The sequence below is a fragment of the Lynx canadensis genome, chromosome D1 (genome assembly GCF_007474595.2).
Source record: "Lynx canadensis isolate LIC74 chromosome D1, mLynCan4.pri.v2, whole genome shotgun sequence".
Lineage (NCBI taxonomy): Eukaryota > Metazoa > Chordata > Mammalia > Carnivora > Felidae > Lynx > Lynx canadensis.
This window is the reverse complement of record NC_044312.2, coordinates 108,056,238-108,077,327: the sequence shown is the minus strand read 5'-3', so window position 1 is coordinate 108,077,327 and position 21,090 is coordinate 108,056,238. Positions and strand designations below refer to the sequence as shown.

Here is a 21,090-nt window from a genome sequence, read left to right as displayed (position 1 = left end):
CTGTTTTAAAATTGGATTATCCTTTATATTACTTAAAAAATGTTCTTCCCAACGTTTATTATTTATCTTTTTTTTTAGAGAGAGAGACAGACAGACAGAGAGCTCGTGAGCAGGGAAGGGGCAAAGAGATACAGAATCCGGAGCAGGTTCCAGGCTCTGAACTGTCAGCCCAGAGCCTGACTCGGGGCTCGAACTCACAAGCCATGAGATCATGACCTGAGCCAAAGCTGGACGCTCAGCTGAGTCACCCAGGCGCCCCTAGAAATGCAATAGATTTTTGTATCTTGACCTTGTATCCTGTAACCTTGCCAAGCTCATTTCTTGGTTCTAGTAACATTTTTGTAGATTTCCTAGGATTTCCTATAATTTTGTCATCTGCAAATTAACAAGTTTTGTGTCTTCCTTTCTTATCTATTTCTTGTCTTTTATTGATCTTTTCCTTCCTTATTGCCCTGACTAGAACCAATATTGAGAAGTGGTGAGCTTCATTCCTGATCTTGACAGGAAAGCATTCAGTCTTTCACTACTAAGTATGATGTTACCTGTAGGTTTTTCACAGATGTCCTTTATCGGGTTGAGGAAATTCACTAGTTTTCCTAACTTGCTGAATGTTATCAGCAATAGATGTTGAATTCTGTTAAATGCACTTTCTGTGTCCATTGAGATGATCATATGATTTTTCTTCTATAGTTTGTCAATAATTTGGTTTGTTAATCTTGAGTTTTGAATGTTAAACCAACTTTGTATTCCTGGGATTAACTCCACTCTGTCATGGTGTATTGCCCTTCTTAACATAATGTCGGATTTAATTTTCTAAATGTTTGTTAGGAATTTTTAATGTCTTGGGGGCATCTGGGTGGCTCAATCGGTTAAGCATCTGACTTCAGCTCAGGTCGTGATCTCACAGTTCGTGGGTTCAAACCCCGCGTCGGGCTCTGTGCTGACAGCTCGGAGCCTGGCGCCTGCTTCGGATTCTGTGTCTCCCTCTCTCTCTGCCCCTGCCCTGCTCACTCTCTTTCTCTCTCTCTCAAAAATAAATTAGCATTTTAAAAAAAGAATCGTGTCTTAAAAAAAGAAGTTTTATGTCTATGTTTACTAAAAATACTGGTTTATAGTTTTCTTGTTATATCTTCTTCTGATTTGGGGATTAGGGTAATGCCGGCCTCAAAGAATGAACCGGGAAGTGTTATCTTTTGTTTCAATCTTCTGAAAGATTTTGGGCATCACTGGTATTATTTTTTTGCTTAGGTGCTTGGCAGGATTCATCAGGGAAGCCTTCCGGGCCTAGAGTTTCCTCTGGAAAGGTTTTTTTTTAATTTTTTTTTTTTTTCAACGTTTATTTATTTTTGGGACAGAGAGAGACAGAGCATGAATGGGGGAGGGCCAGAGAGAGAGGGAGACACAGAATCGGAAACAGGCTCCAGGCTCTGAGCCATCAGCCCAGAGCCCGACGCGGGGCTCGAACTCACGGACCGCGAGATCGTGACCTGGCTGAAGTCGGACGCTTAACCGACTGCGCCACCCAGGCGCCCCTCCTCTGGAAAGGTTTTAAACCACAACTTCAGTTTCTTTAACAGACTTAGGGCTAATGATGTTATCCATTTCTTCTTAAGCAAACTTTGCTCATTCGTATCCTTCAGGAAATTTGTTAATTTCATCGGTGTTGTCAAATGTGTGGGTAAAGTGTTGCTTGTAATATTCCCTTATCATTTTAATGTCTGTAGGGTTGGTGATGATGCTTCCTTTTTCACTCTTGATATGTGTATCTTTTCTTCCTCCCTTCCTCCCTCCCTCCCTTCCTTTTCTTTCTTTCCTTCTTTTTTTCCTTCTTTCCTCCTTCCCCCCCCCCCCGATCAGTATGTCCAGAGATTTATACATTTTATTGACTTCCCAAAGAACCAGTTTCCGGTTTCACTAATTTTCTTTCTCATTTCCTGTCTCTCTGATTTCTGTTTATTTCCTTTCCTTTACCTACTTAAGTTTTAGTCAGCTCTTCTTTTTCTAGCTTTTTAAGGTGGAAGCTGAGGTATTTGAGACTTTCTTCCTCTCTAATATAATCACCTAATGATACAAATTTCCCTTGAATCACTTCTCTAGCTTCATCCTGCAAATTTTGATATGTCCTCTTTTAAAATTCTCATTCAATTCAAAATATTTTCTAATTTCCTTGGCGATTTCTTCTTTAGCCCGGGGGGGTATTTAGAAGTATGTTTGAAGGAGTTTTCCAGATATCTCTCCATTACTGATTTCTAATTGATCTCCATGAGGATCCAAGAACATACTTCCCATGATTTGAATGTTTAAAAAATTTATTACATGCGAAGCAAGGCTAGGGACCCATAGGAGCCTGTGGGCGGGGGAAGTGTGACCTTTATGATGAGATACCAGAGGATTTTAAGCAGACGGGCAGTATGATTTGAATGGTGTTTGATTAGCCTGGTGGGAGTCGGATGTGACAGAGGGCTGTGGGGATGCCTGGGGTGGGGAATCCACGGCTTGAGGTTTCCCTGGGTCGCCCGAGGAGTGGGCAGTTGTCTAGAGGGTCTGGATCTCCAGGGAAGGGTGTGGGAGTAACGATGTGACAGGGCTGCTGATGTCAGGCCTGGACGGCTGGAGGCGGGGGGTGAGGAGCCCGGGGTGCGGGCAAGAGGCCTGGACTGGGAACCGGGCCAGGGATCGGCTGTGGGACTCCGAGCTGGTCACTCCACCTCTCTGAGCTTTAGTTTCCTCACCTCTAAACCAGGGGGTCGGCCTCAGTGATCCCACAGTTTTAGCGGCACGGGCTGCTGCCCCCACAGGGAGGGTCTTTACGTGAATTAGGCGAAGGCGACCCACTGAGATAGACAGACAACCAAGGGGTGCCCTTGTGGTGTAAGGGCTCAGATTAAAGCCTGATGTTATGTGCTGCCTTGACAGGTAGGGAATCCAGGAGGGTCTCGAGTGGCCGAACCCCAAGTCCCGCCCCTCCTGCTCCCACGGATAGGGTCCCGTAGCAAAAGCATCAGTGCCCTGTCAATGGGTGGGATTCCTCAGACAAGCCGATCACATCCTCCCCCGGGAACCAGGGGTCACTCTGCCTTCTTGGTGCTGCAAAGCCTTCCTCCCACAGCCCCTGGTGGTTCACGCTGTTCCTGCGTGCAGCCCCACGCGCCCTGCGTGCTGCATGGCGCCACTCGCCCTGAGCCGTGAACACCTGTGAGCAATGAACGCTGCTGGCCTGAGCCGTCCAATGTTAGGCCATCCCCATAACCACGGGTGGGAAGCCCTTCCTCCCCAACGGAGAAGTAAGAGGGGATGAAAACAACTCCTTTCTGCGCCAGCGGAGCCCGGGCTGGATTTCAGCCCCCACATGCCTCCTCAGCTGGTGCCTTGGGCAGTGCACAACCTGAACACCGGTACCCGGAAGCCCCGTTAGCAGGTGCTGTTTGTTGGACTCTCAGCCGTGCTAAGATCTGTTAACCCTGTCCCCACCACCCCCTGCCCCGTGGAGGAAGGTTTCATGATTGTTTCCATTTTATAGATGAGGACTCTGCAGAGGATGGGGGAGAGATTGGAACCTAGGTCTGTCTAGACCCTTCCCTTTCTGCCCTGTGATCCACTCTGGTAGCCTGGAGGTGAGAAAACTGTGGTGCCCGGGTCAGTGAAGTGTCAGGAGTTCTGAGTGAAGGTGTGGAGACGGGAGCCTGACGGGGAGGAGAAAGGACCCATCTTGTTAGTGGTGTGGACTCGATCAGCCAGCCGGACTCGGCTCTGCAGGGCTGAGGTGGGGGGAGAACAGAGGTGAGGGGAGAAAGCAGCCTTCGGCCTCAGCGCCCAGCCGCCCAGCCCCGGCCCCGCCTAACTCTCAAGGTTCTTCCGATTTCTTCCACCCTCAGTTGGAGAGGAGGCGGTTCCCTCCGTGGGGATCTTTGGCCAAAGGGGCTCCATGCAGGCAGAATTTCTAGAACGAGGTACTTTCTGTAACGACCACCTCTCGCCGGTTGCCCGTGGCCGCTGCCGATTTCCTAGGATAATCAAAAGACAGAGTGGTGTGTGGTGACACGGCTGGGGGGCTTGGAGGGCAGGGCTGGGGGTCAAGTCTCACGAGCACGTAAGCGCTATGAGATCGCGGTTTTCTTTTCTGCCGTGTGCCCAAAGCGGAAGACAGTGCCCGAAACACAGTAGGTCCCCCCCAAAGTGAAAGAGTAAGTTAAGTCCTCGCTTCCCTGCTTCTTGGCTGAGTGTCCTTAGGCGAGTTACATGGCCCCTCTGTGTCTTCATTCGCTTGGCAGTGAAACTGAACATAACAGTACCTTGTGGGGTTGTTGTTTGGATTAAATGAGATGCTATATTGAAACAGTAAGATGCTATATTAAAACCCCGAAGCACCAGCGGTTATTATTACTATTATCAGCATGACCTTGGTTCCGGCTCAGCCTGTGGGCTCCCCAGGACCACCCTCACCCAGGACACAGCAGCCACACTCCCGGGGGCCCGTGCTGCGGGCCAAGCGCTGTTCTCCGCGCTTTAATATAATCGCTTCAACTTGAAGACCTCTCTTTGAGCTTGGCTGGGTTTTGTGTTGTTTCCTTAACGCCCATTTTCCAAATGAGGAAGCAGAGCGTAGTGGTGATTCTGGCCATGAAATAAACCAGAGGAACGTTTCCTCACTTCTGTTCCCTCCAAGGACGACGTGAGAAAAGCATGATCTCTTCCCAGAGGGTCGGAGAGAAACGGCCTGTTCATCTGCCTGGGCCTAGAGTTCCTAGCGGAAGATTTAAGGAGCGCGGTCAGGGCCGGCTCCGTGTCCTCGTCCTCGTGAGCGAGTTTGGTAAGAGAGGTGAGTGCGCGCCTGGGGGGTAGGGATTCAGTCCCAGGCAGCCTGGCTGCGGGTCAGGCTCATAATCATTCCGTTTTCCTGCCGAAGGGACAGGGACGATCGCTTTCTACCTGTGAGACCCTGAATCAGCCCCTGCGTCTCTCCGAGCCTCCGGTAAACAGGGTTGGAAATCGTCTCTTCCTGGCAGCGTGGTGGTCATAACGGTTACGTGGTTTCAGACGCAAGCCTTGAGGCGCCCGGGTGGCGTGCCCGAGGCACCGGGCACGCGGTCAGCACGCAGCACGCAGGTGCCCTCTCGCTGACGAGCCCACAGCCCGTCTCCTGCCCTCCTCGTCCAGCACGTCTCCCTGCCCCCTTGGGCTGTCCCGTCCCGGGACTGAGGGGAGCCTGTCCCCACATCTGCAGCCCTGCCCCACGACATCCTGGCAGCCCGGCCGGGGCGGGGGGAGGGGGAGGGTCACTCACTGGTTCTCCAGGTCCTGGATGGTGTCGGGAAGTGGAAATCCCTGGGTCTCCGGGAGGAAGAGCAGGAGAAGAAGGCCAGAGGTGATGGGGAGACCGCTGTAGACCACGGGGACCAGCAGGGGCAGGCTCTCCTGAGTCATCCTGATCAGGGGGTCTATCACAGACCCCAGACGACCTACCGACTGCAGGAAGCCATCTGCTGTCATCCTGTGGGTGGAGAGGGGCCCAGACCCTTGTGGCTGCCGCCACTTTCGAGAAGGGGGCTTTATGGGGTGGGGCGGGTGGTAGCATCGGGCTGGGCCAGGGGAGGGAAAGCTGGGAGAAGGGAGGTGCACAACCACAAGGTCTCTCCCTGCACCACCTTCTCCGTGGAACCCACATGGATTTTCCCATCCAGAGCGGGGTCTCTGCTTCCCGAGAACAACCAGGGTCTTTCTCGGAAGCTCCAGGGCCCACCCCATTTCTCCTGGTCTTCGGTAAGTGGGGGGCTTGCCTCAGGCCTCCTGCTAGGCCCCTGAGCTCTCAGCTCAGGCTTTCTATGTAACATCAACAAAATCAACACACGAGGGTCCACACCACGAGTGGAAGGGGGGACGTGAGAGGGTGAGGGTGCGTGAGCACCATGATGAGGGAAAGAGCCCTGGGCTAGGGCTCTAGGGCGCTGGGTCCAATCTCACCCTTCCGCGAGTAGGTCCTTGAGCCTCAGTTTGCCCAACCGCCCGATGTGGGGATAGTTTAGCTCTACACCACTGGTTTTCCATCTGTGGCCCGTGGTGCCCTCGGGTTGTTGCGAGGTGACTCAGGGCTCTCTTGGGGCAGGGAGGGGACAGTGGGAAGCAAGTGGGGGGACGGAGGGCACTTCACTAGGGCAGCTCTTGGTCTCGCTGAGGGTTCTTGTAAGATTTCACCCGAACAGAAGGTTCTGGGGTTCAAAGCAGTTTCTGATCACTGAGGGCCCCATGACACCACGGCCTTCCCGGTGGAGACTCCGGGGGAATGCTGTTCTGGGAGCCCCGGCTGAGGATGAGCCTTTGGGGGAAGGAAGGAAGCTGGGGCCAGGGGCCTCCTCACCCTCTGCTGTGTGTTCCCGGATGCCCAGCCCCCTCTTTGCCCTCCCCGCTGGCCTCCCCAGGGACGTCCCCTTCTGGCACACCCGGGGCCCGGCCCCCTCCCCGGCCTCCAAGGCACAGCCCGCGGCCCAGCCTACCGCAGTGAAGTCGGGTAGAGTTCAGGCTTGTAGACGGAGACACAGGAAAAGATGATGCCAAAACATCCCTTTCCCAGCACAGCAAAGACCGTGCGCAGGGTCTGCCAATCTGGGCAGAGGAAGAGGGTGACAGTGGGGTCTGCCCGAGGGGGTGCCCGGTCAGCCTGGAGAGGAAGGGCTGGGTTCTCCCGCAAGGCTTCCTTGACTGCGCCCAGGTGCCCATGGGGGGTGTGGGCAGGATGGTGGGTGGGCCGGGGGTGGGGGCGGGGCCTGAGCCCAGCCAGGCCTGGGGTGGGCCAACCTGGGGTGGCTCGGGAGGGCTCTCAGCACCCCCCTGTGGGTACTCTGGCTTTCACGGGAGCCCTAGCCGGGAAGCCGAGGCCTGCGCGCCACACTCGGCCCGTGGGCTGGGCCTCAGCTTTCCCGCCCACGTTTGTAACGCAGAGTCGCATAACCCGTCACGCACTGGCCTTTTGCAAGTTTTCTCCCCCCGCTGTCTCTTGCTGCTTGTTTGGGCTCCTGGCAGACAGTCCGCCCAACTCAGCCCCTCCTGGACGCTGGCCGCCCCTCTGCCTCCCTCCTGGCTTTGCTGCCACTGCCTGTCCCTGCCCCTCCACCAGCCTCCCTGCCTGGAGCCGTAAGAGGAGACTTGAGAGGCTTTTTCAGGGCATTAGAGCCTCATTCAGCAAGAAAAGAGTAAGACAAGGGCCCTCCAACACTCTGCACACAAATGCCTCTGGCTTCTTTAACAAGGGAGAAGAGAAACCCCAGGGTGCACCAGACGTGGGGTTCCTGCCTCCCTTCCAGCAACCTAAAGCTTCTCATGGCCTCCCCCTCCTCCCACCTCAGCCCCAGCCTCTGGTCTGAAGTCTGGCCCGCCCCCGGCCCTGTCACTTGCTAGCTGAGTGACCTCCGGCTCCTGGCTTCATGTCTCCGAACCTCAGTTGCCTCGGGGGGGAATGGGTGGGGGGCCGATGGGGGGGGTTGGATGGGGGCGCCATGTTCTCAGGCCGGGGAGGGGAAGGACCCAGGGGGTGAGCACAGTGGGCAGGGCCAGGGAAGCCAGTGGCCCAAGCTGTCGGCCACTCGGCCCACTCGGGCCGCCCCTCCTCCAAGCTGCCTCGGCCTCACCTTGTGGGACCAGTTTGTTGGCCAGTATGGAGAGGCCAGCCATAGCCTGGAAGCTGGCCAACGTTGTGCGGCGGCCCAAGAAACTGAGCAAGAAGGCGGTGGTGGACCGGGCCACTAGGTCCACGGCTCCAAAGAGAACCTGGAGGAGGAAGATGTCATTCCCCAGGTTTTGCAGGTCAAGGACCAGCCCGTAGTAGGATGTCACTTGGGAGAAGCTGCAGGAAAAAGGCTGAAGTCGGGTCCTTGCCCCGCAGAGGAAAGGGCACCCGTACAGTGTCACCTCACACCTGGACCGTCCCCAGAGGGCACAGCCAGCCCGGAGGGGAGCGGGGCGGGTCACTACCGGAGCCCCAAAAGCCTGTCTGTCAGATGCAGGGCGAGTCTCTCTAGAGCCAGCCTGTCCCAGGAGGGAGAGAAAGGGCAGGCCTCCTCCATTTCACCTTAGGTCTTGGCCGCAGTGGGCTGGGCCTCACTTCGCAGGCTCCCCGGCCTCGGCCAGCGGGAGAACGGAACCCTCCCCCCGGGCTGACTGGGCTCTGGGGGGTCGAGCCTCAGTTCTGGCGCTAGCCCTCTCTGGCTTTGTTTCCCCGGCACGGCCTAGAATCACGACCTGGCCCTTTCTGGCCCTTTTCCGGACGCCGGTTTCTTTAGCTCTGAAAGGTGGGAGAAATAGTGGAAAGAGATGGGTTGGGTTGTCCCTCTCTCAGCGTGGAAGGTCGTATTTTCCCAGCCTCTGGGGGTGCTGTCCCTCAGGTGCGGAGAGCACCCCATGACACAGGCCAGAGGGGCCACCCCAGCTCCTGAGTCCTCCGTGGGTTTGCCGGGGCCTTTCTGAGACTGTCCCACAGTGACCGCATCCTTGCCCCATTCGCTTTCTTCCCCCCCTCCCGTCCCCTCCCCCACCCCTCCTCCCTTCCCATTCCTACCTCCACCTCTCCCCCACCCCCTCCCTGCCCTCCCCTCCCCTCCCACCCCCACCTCCCCTCTTCTTCTCCCTTTCACTCCCCTCCCACCTCCTCCCCTTTTCCCCCCTCCCCTTCCCTTTCCTCCCATTCCTCTCCTCCCCTCACACCTCACCCCTCCCCTCCCCTTCCTCCTCCCCTCCCTTCTCCCCTTCTCTGCTCCTTCCCCTCCCCTTAGCAGTCCACAGGAAGGGATCCCAAGAGCCCTCTCTCCCAAGAGCTTCCTGCTCACTGACGTCCATCCCAGGCCTTCCGGGTGGGGGTGGACACGGGAGGGACCCCCCTGCACAGGTTCCTCCGTAGCTGAACTTACAGTAGCCGGGTTTCTGAAGTTTGGATGTTGAGTTTGGATCCACAGGTGGCCACAATATGAAATTGTTCCCCATCACTTTGCAAATCTGTCCCCGTCACTGCCTCAGGGACTCAGGGACACTCCTCCCAGCACTGCGCCCCGAGCCCCCAGCTGCAGACAGAAACTGTGGTCCCCTAGGAACAGCTTCGTGGGGGAGGGGCTCAGCTCTGGCTCAAAGTAGCGGATACTGCGGATCTAGAGCCGGTAGGTGACAGGGGACAGGGGACAGGGGACGTCGAAACCCACCGGGATCTCGGCTTCCCAGCCCGTGATTTGAATAACAGAGCAAGCCAAGCCAGCCGCTGGGAGAACTGAGGAAGCCTTGAAGGTTTCAGAAGAATGGCCCTTGGGGCACCTGGGTGGCTCAGTCGGTTAAGCCGCCGACTTCAGCTCAGGTCACGATCTCACAGCTTTTGAGTTCGAGCCCCGCGTCAGGCTCTGTGCTGACCTCTCAGAGCCCAGAGCCTGCTTCGGATTCTGTGTCTCCCTCTCTTTCTGACCCTCCCCTACTCACACTCTGGGTCTCTCGCTCTTTCTCAAAAATAAATAAACGTTAAAAAAAAAAAAAAAAAAGAAAGAATGGCCCTGGACCTTCTGGGCACCACCCCACCACCCGGCCCTCCTTCTAATTTGTCAGAAAAAAAAAAAAACTTAAGCCAGGAAAAAAAAAATTCAATCTCTGTTCTAAGATGTAGCAACTATTTGCCATGAGAACCCATATGTGGTTAAACAGAGCATAAAATAAATGTTTTCCTAATCTTTAGGGGTTTTCTTAATGTTTAGTTTTTTTAAATGTTTATCTTTGAGAGAGACAGAGCGTGAACAGGGGAGGGGCAGAGAGAGAGGGAGACACAGAATCCGAAGCAGGCTCCAGGCTCCGAGCTGTTAGCACAGAGCCTGATGCGGGGCTTGAACTCATGAACCGCGAGATCGTGACCTGAACTGAAGTCGGATGCTCAACCGACTGAGCCACCCAGGCGCCCCCCCGATCTTTAGTTTTATTTCAAGATCAAGTCTCCATCAAACCTGACCCTCACTTCTTAGTATGCTCTCTGCAAGTCCCTTGAACTGAATTTGTCTTATTCAGGGGCCTTCTCCCGGTCCCAGGCGCCCTTGGGCACCAAGACAGGGCCTGCTGGGGAGTCCGTGCTCAGTGTGGGGCCTGGCGGGCGACAGGGGGCAAGGAGGTAGCTCAGCCAAGGTTCAGATGTCTGCTCTGGCCTCTTGGGCAAGTTCCCTGCCCGCTCTGGGCCCTGCTTTTTCATCTGTAAAGTGGGGGTATAAATGAACTTGAAGTAAGTGGGTGGCCAGCCGCTGGTCAGCCCTTGAGGAGCATGCCCTCCCCGCAGCCATCGCTGGTCCTGCAGCTCGGGGGACACAGGCTCTGCCTCTAGCCTGGGCTTAGTCCTCCCCTGGTCCTGCCCTATAGCTGGCTTGAGCTCCCATATCCTCTCCCCAGGGCCTGCCCTCTGGGGGAGCTGCCTGTCCCGGCCAGAACCGGGCCTCCCGAGGTCTGTGGGAGCCGTTTCTCCCTGGACACTGCAGAGGCCCTTTTAGGCAACAAACTGGAGCAAAGGAAACCCGAGCAAGGTAGAAGGACCCACGGCCGGCCGACTGACGGCACGGCCAGGTTGAAGGTAAACAGGCCCGTTAGACGACCCACCTCCAAATATCCATCAACCCCAGCTGACCAATCAGCTACTTACTACCAGGCACAGGTAGCGAAGAAGGAAAATTCCTATGTTCCCCTACTTCCTCCCCTTCCTCTCCCCCTCCCCCGCCAACGACACCACCCCCCCACCCCTGCCTCCTTGGCGGACAGTCTCCCCTTTGCCGTCCTGCCCACTGCTACCTTGCCATGTATTCAAGAAACTTCTATCTCTTCTGTTCTGCCTTGGGTGAACTGTGTCACTGGGGCCCTACCCCACCCCCACCCCCCACCCCCGGCCTCCACGGGCACCACCCCCTCCCACCCCCCCCCAGCCCTGTGTCTGCGACGGACGGCATACCACACAAGGGACATGATGCAGGTCCGCCAGCGGAGCGTGGGCACGAGAAACAGTTCCAGCACCGACCTGCGGCCCTTCGCAGAGGTCATCTCTTCCTCCATGCTGGCCATCAGCACCTACGCACAGGGAGCACCAGATACCGTGAGTGCCGGGCGTCGGCCCCGCCCCCACGCCAGGGCACTGCGACCTCAACCACAACAGGGTGATGGGAGGGGCCTGGCCTTGGCTTCTGGAGAGCCTCGGGGTGGGGGCTGCGATGGAGGCAGAAAGGTCTCTCTCTCTGGCCCCCTGGCCGAGCTCCCATCTGCAGACTTGGCCCATCTTACTCTGAGCCAAGGAGCCAGTCTTGTGTCCCAGCTCTGGCCCTCTGAGCTGTGGCCTGCGGGCTGTTCTGCTCTCGGTAGTTGCCATACAAAGCCCCACCCACCCCCCTTGTTCCTCGTGGCTGGTGTCAGGGCACGCCTACTCGGGCCACACTGGCTCCCGACCGCACCCCCCATCCAGACCCTTCCTGACCTTCTGGGGCCCTGCCTGCCCTGTGCTCGGCTCAGCCCTGGTCAGTCACCTCCTCCTGGAAGCCTTCCCTGATCCTCCCACGCCCCTCCCCACGGCCCCAGGCTGTGTTTTCTGGTTTCTGGCTGCACTCCTCCCACACCTGCTTCCTTGAAACAATTGCCTTCAGATAAGCACGTCCAGCTGTCCCCAAACACCCTGAGAAGCCCTGCGCAGTGAGTGACTATGTCACGTATGTGGATTAAAGTGGGGCGGGTGGGTCGCCCCTCATATTGCTGTCATTGGCGGTGGTGTTGGTGATGGTGATGGCAGAGCGGGTGGTGACAGTGGGAATGATGTGGTGGTGACAGAGATGGGCAAGGTGACAGTCATCGTGGCGAGGTGGATGTTGGCGTCTCGTGGAGCTGTGGCTGCGGGAACCCGTGGTGTCGATGGAGGTGGCGGTGGCGTGGCTAGTTTGAAGTTGGTCCAAAGACATCGGTGGCCGTCCTCTCCCGGTCATGTCCCACACTCTGGGGTCACCAACAGTAGCATCTCACCTCTATGGTTAGTGACTTCGTGGCTTCCTTGTGGCCATTTATCTTGGCCACCTTGTGGAGCTCCTGCAGCCCTCGCTCTGGTTTGCCCGTGATAATGAGCCATCGGGCAGACTCTGGAAGCCACCTGTTAAGGAAACAGATGCTTGTCGGGGCCTCTGCCTTCTTCCTTCTGCTTCTTCCCAGACTCAGGGCAGGTGGCAGGGAGAAGCGGCTCCTGGATGGAAAGGACTGGACTTTTCCCAGCCCGGAGGGCCTCGTCCCTGTTTGCAGGGAAGCTAAGACTTTCCGGAGGGCAGTGTGGCAGTGTGGTGAAAAGAGCCAGCCTGCCTGGGGTCAGATCCTGCCTCTGCTACTCGCTGGGCCTCGGGTGAGTCACTGAACCTCTCTGGGCGTCAGTCCCTCCTCTGAAAATGGTGGTAATTGTATCATCAAAACTCCGTGTGGTCAGTGGCGTTTGGTCTGTTTGATTTGCTGACGTGTCAGATCAAACCTGAAACCACGCCTGGCACGGGGGCAGCAAATACTTGAGAATGAATGAATGAGTCCTTCTGATTCTCCCTACCCCACGGTAGACTCCCCTGGGCCCAGGTCTACCCAACTCCGGTTCGCAGAGGCGAGAGAACTCCAGGCGCCATGAACTTGTATCTGCCTCCCTGTGTCTCTTCCCTCAGCCCTCACCCAAACAACTGTTTCCAGACCCCAGGGAGTTTCGCAACACCCAAAATAATAGCGAGGGCGATCTCTTTTCGTATCCGCTGTCAGTCCTCGCCGACTCGGAGCCCACGGGCCCGGCAAGCGATGTGAAGGCTGCAGGGGGCGGGGCCGGTGGGTGCCAAGGACGGGGAGGGGCCGGGGGCCAGCAGTCCGGACGGGAGCCTCAGACCTCTGGCTAAAACGCCCACCCTGAATTCCGAACCCCCAAGAAGTCTCCCTCAGCAAGGGCTCTGCACGCATGGCTGCCCTTCGTGGCTCTCGGCATCTTGGGGTCCAGGGCCAGCCAGGGTGGCGGGGGCGAGGGGCACCCTGGAACTCCAAGTCTCCCTCCTGGTTAGTGATGTTCTCCCCAAGGGAAAAGGCCCCACACTGTACTGACCAGCATATCAGGAAGATGGCAAGGAAGGGCGTCGACACGGCCACCTGGAGGGTGCGCCAGTCCCGCAGGGTGAAGGCCAGGGCCCCCAGGGCCATCTGGCCCAGGCTATAGAAGCATCCCAGGATTGTCATGGTGACAGCCCTCCTGCGGGTCGTGGTCCACTCCACCACTGAAAGGTGACGCAGGCATCCGCAGGTAAGGGCCCCCCCTCCCCACCACACCCCCACCCCACCCCACCCCAGTGGGAGCAGGCCAAGGCGGGGACTCACAAAGCATCCCCGAGGACATGATGATGCCGGATATTGCAAAGGCGCTCAGAACCCGGAGGCCACAGTAGATGAAGAAATGGGAAATGAAGATCACGCCGATGTTGGCCAAAGCCACTTGTAGACAACACAAGCTCAGTATCCACTTCCGCCCAAACCTGGTCGGGAGACAAGCACAGTGGGGGCCTGGAGGGGGCCCCTGGGGGTTCGGGCATAGGGGCCAGTGCCTCAAGGTAACAGAGGGTTCAAGAAGGCAGGGGCACCTGCTGGGGCATCTCTGTCTCCTTCCCGGATCTCCCAGGGGCATGCTGGGGCGGGGGGGCGGGGTGCTTATTACAAAAATGGCAGACGCCTTGGGGCTCCTGGGCGGCTTTGTTGGTTAAACGTCCGGAGTGTTGATTTCGGCCCAAGTCATGATCTCACGAAGCGTGAGATTGAGCCCCCACCCTGCGCTGTCAGCGCGGAGCCTGCTTGGGATTCTCTGCACCCCTTCCCCCCACCCTGCCTCCGGCCCGTCCCTCCCCTGCTCATACAATCTCCCTCTCTCCTCTCTCAAAAATAAATACACATTAAAAAAAAAAAAAAGGCAAACGTCTTGCTCTCAGGGGGCAGCATAACCTCATGGTCAAGGACGCGCTTTGGCTGGAGCAGCTGGGAGGCTCAGTCGATTAAGTGTCCAACTCTGGCTCGGGTCATGACCTCGCGGTTTGCGAGTCTGAGCCCCACATCTCTCTCTCCCTCTCTCTCTGGCCCTCCCCCACTCATGCTTTCTCTCTCTCAAAATAAATAAATGCACTTAAAAAAAAAAAAAAGAGAACAGGCCTCGATTGAATCACTACGTTGTGCACCTGAAATTACGTTACACGCACGACGAGGCATGTGGACGCATTGGAACTTAGATAAAAACTTTTAAAAAATGGGCTTTGACCTCAGAAGCCTGCGTCCGAGTCCAGCTCTGCCCTTTCTGGGTGGCCTTGGGCACAAGACTCCACGTCTTCGAGCTGCAGTCCCCCCATGTGTAAAACGGGGGTACGCAGGAGGACCGCCTCACGGAGTTCTGAAAATCAAGACACCGAGCAAGGGGGCGGTGCGGCCAGGAGGCTGAGCGCATGTGGCCTGGGGCAAGGCGGCCAGCTCCCGGCCAGTCTGTGCAAGGGGACCAGAGCGCCCCACACCTACCGCCCCGAGGCCAGCTTAGCCCGAAACCTCTGCCTGCATTTAGCTAAAGCGTGTGGCAGTCTGACAGGAGAGACGCGCGCAAAGCTGGGCCCTGCCTATCCGAGCGGGGTCCCCAGGAACCGGCCCGTTCGGCCCAGACCCGGGGCGAGGTCTGGATGCCGACACCCGGCCCTGGGCCCAGGCTCGCTGGGTCACCTGCAGACCGACTGCGATTTGGCTCCCTGTGTGGACAGCCCCCGGGGACTGAGCCATAGCTGCACGGCAGCGGGTCCCCTGGAAGTGCCATTTGGACCACGTCCCTCCCGTGCAGCGCAGCACAAGGCCCACAGGTAACGACCGTAGCAGAACCCCAGCACGGAGCGCCGACCCCGTGCCAGGCCCTGGCCCGAGCTCTGCGTGTGAATAACTCACTTTATTATCACAACAACCCCATGCATAGGGCCGGGTCCCCACGCACAGGAGGAAACTGAGGCACGGAGGAGCCACCAATCTGCCTTCTAGGAAGCTCGGGAAGGACAGGTGGGGGTTGGAACCCCAGGGGTCAGACCCCGTAGCCTGCATGGTCAGGGGAGTGAGTCGTTCGTTCATTCACAAGATAATGACTGAGCGCACGCTGGATGCTGGGGTCGCAGCAAGAAAGCCCCTGCCTTCTCGGAGCCACCTGTTGTGGGGACGCGCACAACAAACGAGCAAGCAAATGCTGGCCGAGTGGGTGTGGTGTTTGAGAAATGAAGGTGCAGCCGTGGGGCCCCCCCGGGGCCTGAGGCGGGAGAGCCGGGAGGCCTCTCTGGGGAGGCAGGCTGGAGTCAAAGCCGGCACGCTGGGCACGGAGAAGCAACTGTGGGGAGAGTCTTCTGGGCGAGGCACGGCCACCTCAGTGAGAGCTCTGCAGCCAGGGTGCCGTGGGGGCTCCGGAGGGGCTGGCACGGCTGTCGGGGGTGGGGAGAAGCCAAGTGCCAAGCAGGGGTGGGTGGGGAAGGGGGCGGTTAGGAGCCATCTTCGGTGCAGTGGCCCTGGGGGACTTCAGGCTGCGATCAACATACAGGGTTTTGCAAAGACACTCTTGAGTGGAGGCCAGAGACCCTGGAGGAGGCCGGGACCTGCCTGGGGCAAGAGAGGCGGGTGGGCGGGGCAAGGGGACTTTCAAGGAGGAGAGGCAGGGGCTGGGGGGAGTGTGTGGCCGGGCCTGAGGAAAGGAGAACAGGGTGCCCTCTAAGGTTGGGTGTGGGCCCCGGGCTGGGGGCTCTTTTCCAGGGTGGAGTCTGGTGCGCAGGGGCGGGGTGGGGTGGGGGGCGGCGGGGGCGGTCAGCAGCTCAGCTCTGGCCGTGGCAAATGTGAGCCTCTCCCTCGTGGAAACTCAGAGCAGGCAGTGGGGTTTACAAGCTGAGTGGGGGCAATGTAGACACCGCAGACCCCGGAGCAGCGTCTCAAGTAGCGGGGGTGTGTGGCTGGACAAGAGAAGGTGCGGGGCTAGGTCCTGGGGCGCCATCTCAAAAGGAGGGTGATGGGGGGACGGGGGAGGAAGGGCAGGAGGAGGGGGAGGCGGATTTCTATTTCACAGCATGCCACGTACTCGGAGTCACAAGGGGTCTGTTTCTCCTGAGAAGCTTCTGGGCTCCCTGAGGGCAGGGACTGCACAGCACCCGTCACACAGTAGGTGCTCAAGAAGTTTGGCGTAATTGCCAAAGGAGAGAGTGTGGTGTCCAAGGGAATCTCTCAGAGCACAGCTTCATCCAGCGTGGTGTCCTTGGCCGTCGCTGCCCCCTGGGGACCTGGGTCCTTGGCTGTCACTGCCCCTTGGCTGTCACTGCCCCTTGGCTGTCACTGCCCCTTGGCTGTCGCTGCCCCTTGGGGACCTGGGTTCTTGGACGTCACTGCCCCTTGGGGACCTGGGTTCTTGGCCGTCACTGCCCCCTGGGGACCTGGGTCCTTGGCCGTCGCTGCCCCTTGGCTGTCGCTGCCCCTTGGGGACCTGGGTCCTTGGCTGTCACTGCCCCTTGGCTGTCACTGCCCCTTGGGGACCTAGGTTCTTGGCTGTCACTGCCCCTTGGGGACCTGGGTCTTTGGCCGTCGCTGCCCCTTGGCTGTCGCTGCCCCTTGGGGACCTGGGTCCTTGGCCGTCACTGCCCCTTGGCTGTCGCTGCCCCTTGGGGACCTGGGTCCTTGGCTGTCACTGCCCCTTGGCTGTCGCTGCCCCTTGGGGACCTGGGTCTTTGGCCGTCGCGGCCCCTTGGCTGTCGCTGCCCCTTGGGGACCTGGGTTCTTGGCCGTCACTGCCCCTTGGGGACCTGGGTCCTTGGCCATCACTGCCCCTTGGCTGTCGCTGCCCCTTGGAGACCTGGAACTCACATCTAGACCCCCGGTCAGACCAAGGGAGCCCCGTCTCTCCAGGAACGTGGACATTCATGGGCCATTTTTGTACATCTGCCCCCACAGTGCTCATTCTGTTGAGGAGGAGCCAGGAGGACAGATGATACTCACCGGTTGGAGAGGAGGCCCCAGGAGAAGCACCCTATCAGCAGCCCTGTCATGTAGAGGGATTGGCCGATGGGCTTCAGGCCCTTGTGGTCACACACTAGGTCCCACTGGAAGAGAAAGAGGGACAGCAGCTTGGCTCAGGGCACGTGGAATAGCCGGGCCTGGGTGGCAGAGGGAGGTCCGGGTCGGGAGCTCCCAGGCTGGAGCACCTGGTCAGCCTGGGTTTTGGGGGCCCCAGATTCCTAGGGCCAGGTGACAGAGGTAGCAGGGGTGTACTGGCGGGGGCCTTGGCTCTGTACTTCCAGCTAGCTGAGTGGCACATGTGTGACCGGCCACCCTGAGTGGATGGCGGCGGTGGGCAGTGGCTGAACCACAGGCTGGGCTTCTAACTCTGCTGATCGCTGGCTGGGTGAGCCGGCGGGGGGGGTGGGGGGGGGGTGGAGGGGGCTTCCGGCCCCCGGCCGGGCTGTTTCCTCACCCAGAAGCGGGGCCCTGAAGCTGCTTCCCTCACGGGGCCGCCAGCACTGTGGCAGGAGCCCCTCGCCCCCTAAGGCGAAGGCATCTCTAGAAAACGCAAAGCGGATCCCCTCATTTCCCTGCCCCAAGGCCTCCAGTGACTTTCCTTTGCTCCTCACTGACCTTCCCCACACGGTGGCCCAGCCCCTGACCCTTTCTGCCCAGACACGCTGGGGCCCGTCCCGCTCCTGCGACACCCCAGACCTGCTCCTACTCAGACCTCTGTCCCAACTGGGCTCTCGCCCCACCTTCCAGTCACTTGATTCCTCGTCGCCTAATCCGGGCCTCATCTCCGGAGAGGCCTTCCCCACCTGCCTCTCCCTCCGAGCTGCTTTTCTCCTTTGCAGAGGCAGGACAGGACATGCCGAAGACCCGGCTTCTAGCTCCTGCCCGCCTGGCTTGAGTCAGGTTCCAGTGCACTTGAGCTGTGTGTCCTGGGCAAGTTACTTAACCTCACTGTGCTTCTATTTGGATGTATTTGTTAGATGCAGACGACAGTAAGAGACCCCCCGGGAGATCGTAGTGACACGAAGGGAAAGCACACGGAATGATGCCTGCCACTTAAAGGAGTTTGATCTCCTGTCAGCACTAGTTTAAATATTGACGCGTCTGGGGCGCCTGGGTGGCTCAGTTGGTTAAGTGTCCAACTCTTGGTTTTGGCTCAGGTCACGATCTCATGGTTCATGAGTTTCAGCCCCACATCGGGCTCTGGGCCGCTTGGGATTTTCTCTCTCCCTCTCCCTCTGCCCCTCCCCGACTCACTCTGCATCTGTCTCTCTCAAACAAATAAACAAGCTTAAAAATAAACAAATAAATACATAAGTAAATAAATAAACGTTGACCGATTCTGAATCTGCCCGCGGAACGTAAGCTCCTCCAAGCCTCCCTGTTTATCCAGATCAGGGGGTCAGGGAGGTCTGACTCCGCTCACTTCCCCGTCGTACGCAGTGAGTCAAAATGTGTTGAGGGAGTAGCATCTAATTTAACAGTGCTGATGGAAGCCGTACGATCCTTCCAGGCATGGGGGGGTGGCCATCGCTGGCCCCTGGGGAGGCCAGGTCGGCGGCGGGAGGCCCATACCTCTGACACGAAGGTGGAGGTGAAGGTGCTGCGGTCGTAGACCCAGCCGTCCACGCACGGCTCCGTGGCGGCCTCGCTCCAGTTGGTGGCCGTGCCGTTGGGGTCCAGGAGCTGCCACTGGGGTTGGCGGAAGCGGCGACACCGGTGGGGCTCGTTGTTGGGGCCCGGGGGGATGGAGACGGTCAGGAGGTCCTTGGGGCCCAGGGCCCCGGGGACACCGGCCTGGGCGGTGCTGTTGTCCAGGAGGGGCACCCAGCAGCGGTGGTTGGGCACGGCGGCCGAGAAGTTCTCAATGAGCATGTGGGAGGGCAACAAGACGGAGGGAAGGAAGAGAGTGAAAACCTGCAGGGCCTGGAAGAGGCCCATGCCCCCCGCTCGGTCCAGGAGCTCGGTGAACGCCATGGACGGAGCTACGGGCGGCCACGGCGGGTACGGAAGGGGCCAGGGAGCCAAGGAGTGATCCGCTGCCGTTGGGAACCGCTAGCAAGTGTGGGAACCCTGGGTCATCGCGCCTTCTGCCCTGGCCGGCCTGCAGCGGGACAGGGACAGCGGTCTGGCAACCCAGCCAAGTCAGTCCTGAGATGCCCCGGATGCTTTGAAGAAAGCCCTCCTGACTCTGTTTCCAGGAATGACTGCCCACCAGTCTGGGCACCAGGGACAGAACTCGCGGTACCCAGGCTGCCTGGGGCATCGAGGCACGTTGTTTCTCCGGCTCCAGCACCAAGAGTAAAAGGATGAAGCAAATATTTAAAAAAGAAAAAAAAAAAAAAAAAAAAGGAAAAAAATGAGGCCATGGGGTAATGTTACTGAATTACAGTTGTGGAGGAAATACCAACTGGGCTGTTGCCGAGGTTAAAGTTTAATCTCAGCGTGGACTCCTGGACCAGAAAGTCAGGTCTAGCTACCGAGAAAGGCTTCTGCAGCTCTCTGCGGGTGGCCTCCTCACATTCCTAAATCGAACTTCCAGATTCCTCTACATGTGGCCCTTGAAATCAGGGAACCGCTGGCCTGACTTTCAGCCGTGCTGGGACAATTTCAGGCCGCTTTGGCTAAAGCACGGAGGTGGGGACTGGGCAGGGCCCTCTCTCCCTGGGCTCCGAGGCTGCAGGGAGGCTGGTGGGAGGGCCCCAGCCGGCACTCGTTCCCTCCTTGCCACCCGCCAGGCAGCAGGGGAGACCAGCTTGCAGACCCACTATTTTGGGAAGCTTCTATTTCAAAGTTCCAGGTTGCCTTTGTTGGACTGGAGGCTCCCCCCAGGGTGGAGAGGGCGGCTACGATCCCCTGACATCCCTTCGAAGCCCCCGGTTGGGGCCTGGAGCTAAGCAGGCCTGCCGCCTGGGGAAGTGAGTGGAGTCATACCTCCCTGACCCCGCTTGGTGTGAGGAGGGGCGGAGGCCCCCCCCTTCCCCAGCACCCCACCTAGGCGGAGCCTCTTAGTAGCAGCTGCTCCTGGCCCCGAGGACCTGCTATGTGCTTGGCTCCGTGCTGACCCTGCGGTCGGTACCCCTCTCACGCGCCCCTCGTAGCAGCCCGGGCGAGAGTTGGTGCTAATTCCTCCGGACGAGGAAACCGAGGCTCAGAGAAGGCAGGCGGCTTGCCCCAGGTCACACAGCAGAGTGGGGACGGGAACCAGAGGTCAAAGCCCAAACGCGCTCTCCAGTGGCCCTGGCCAGCTGCCACGTGGCCTCTAGCCCCTCGTCGTGCATCAACTCCCAGTTTAGGGCTGGAATTCAGGATGGGGATCAGAATAGGGCCAGCCAGGGAGCCAGAAGTCACCTCCGGGGCTGTGAGGGCAACCGGCTGAGTCAGTTCTGGAGGGAAGTCTGGGAGGGTGCTAGAAGTGTGGGTGTGGCGGGGATAGGTGTCTGGGCCCCGAACTCGCCAGAAGCCTTGGGCAACCCCGGCCACACTGGCACCCAGCCAGGAGGCCGAGGAGCGGGGCTTCTGGGCCCGGATTTCCAGGCCAGGGCCGCCTGCCTCCGTACCCTGCCTCCCAGGGCAGGAGCTCATTATGAATTTTAAAATAGCAAGTAGAGAGCGGTGGAGAGAGAACCGACCCGGGCGGGCGAGGAGCCGCAGAAGCCACAGACGTTTTGGCTAAAACAGTTTCCCAGGTCCTGCCGTGAGGGGAGGCCCCGGAATTTGCATTTAAAACTAAGCTTCCCTGGGGGCGCCTGGGTGGCTCAGTTGGTTATGATCTGGCTCTGGTGATGATCTCCCGGGTTCGTGGGTTCGAGCCCCGCGTCGGGCTCTGTGCTGACAGCTCGGAACCTGGAGCCTGCTTCGGATTCTGGGTCTCCCTCTCTCTCTGCCCCTCCCCCGCTCACACTCTACCTCTTTCTCTCTAAAAAATAAATAAACGTGACGAAAAATACAAAATAAATAAAAAGAAGCTCTCCAGGGGATTCAGCTGCTCGGGAAGCGCGCCTCACTTGGAGAATTGGGCGGCTAGAGGTCGGTGGCCACCGCTATGGCCACCGA

The 21,090-nt window shown here is 58.5% G+C and overlaps 1 protein-coding gene across 2 annotated transcripts; it reads right to left on the bottom strand.

Annotated features, from left to right (window-relative positions):
* Positions 1-2,291: 2,291 nt before the first annotated feature.
* Positions 2,292-19,340, bottom strand: SLC22A11 (solute carrier family 22 member 11). 2 transcript variants are annotated; one of them, XM_030332946.1, is made up of 10 exons: positions 18,610-19,340; positions 17,017-17,120; positions 13,360-13,514; positions 13,091-13,259; positions 11,998-12,121; positions 10,946-11,061; positions 7,623-7,837; positions 6,492-6,630; positions 5,285-5,491; positions 2,292-4,004 (listed from the first exon to the last, which is right to left on the bottom strand). In XM_030332946.1, exons 1-10 carry the CDS (start codon positions 19,009-19,011, stop codon positions 3,941-3,943), a joined length of 1,695 nt encoding a protein of 564 aa, XP_030188806.1. In that variant the 5' UTR covers positions 19,012-19,340; the 3' UTR covers positions 2,292-3,940. The 2 variants fall into 2 exon arrangements, with proteins under 2 accessions (XP_030188806.1, XP_030188807.1); XM_030332947.1 differs by having other exon boundaries at positions 6,492-6,600; positions 18,610-19,339.
* Positions 19,341-21,090: the final 1,750 nt, after the last annotated feature.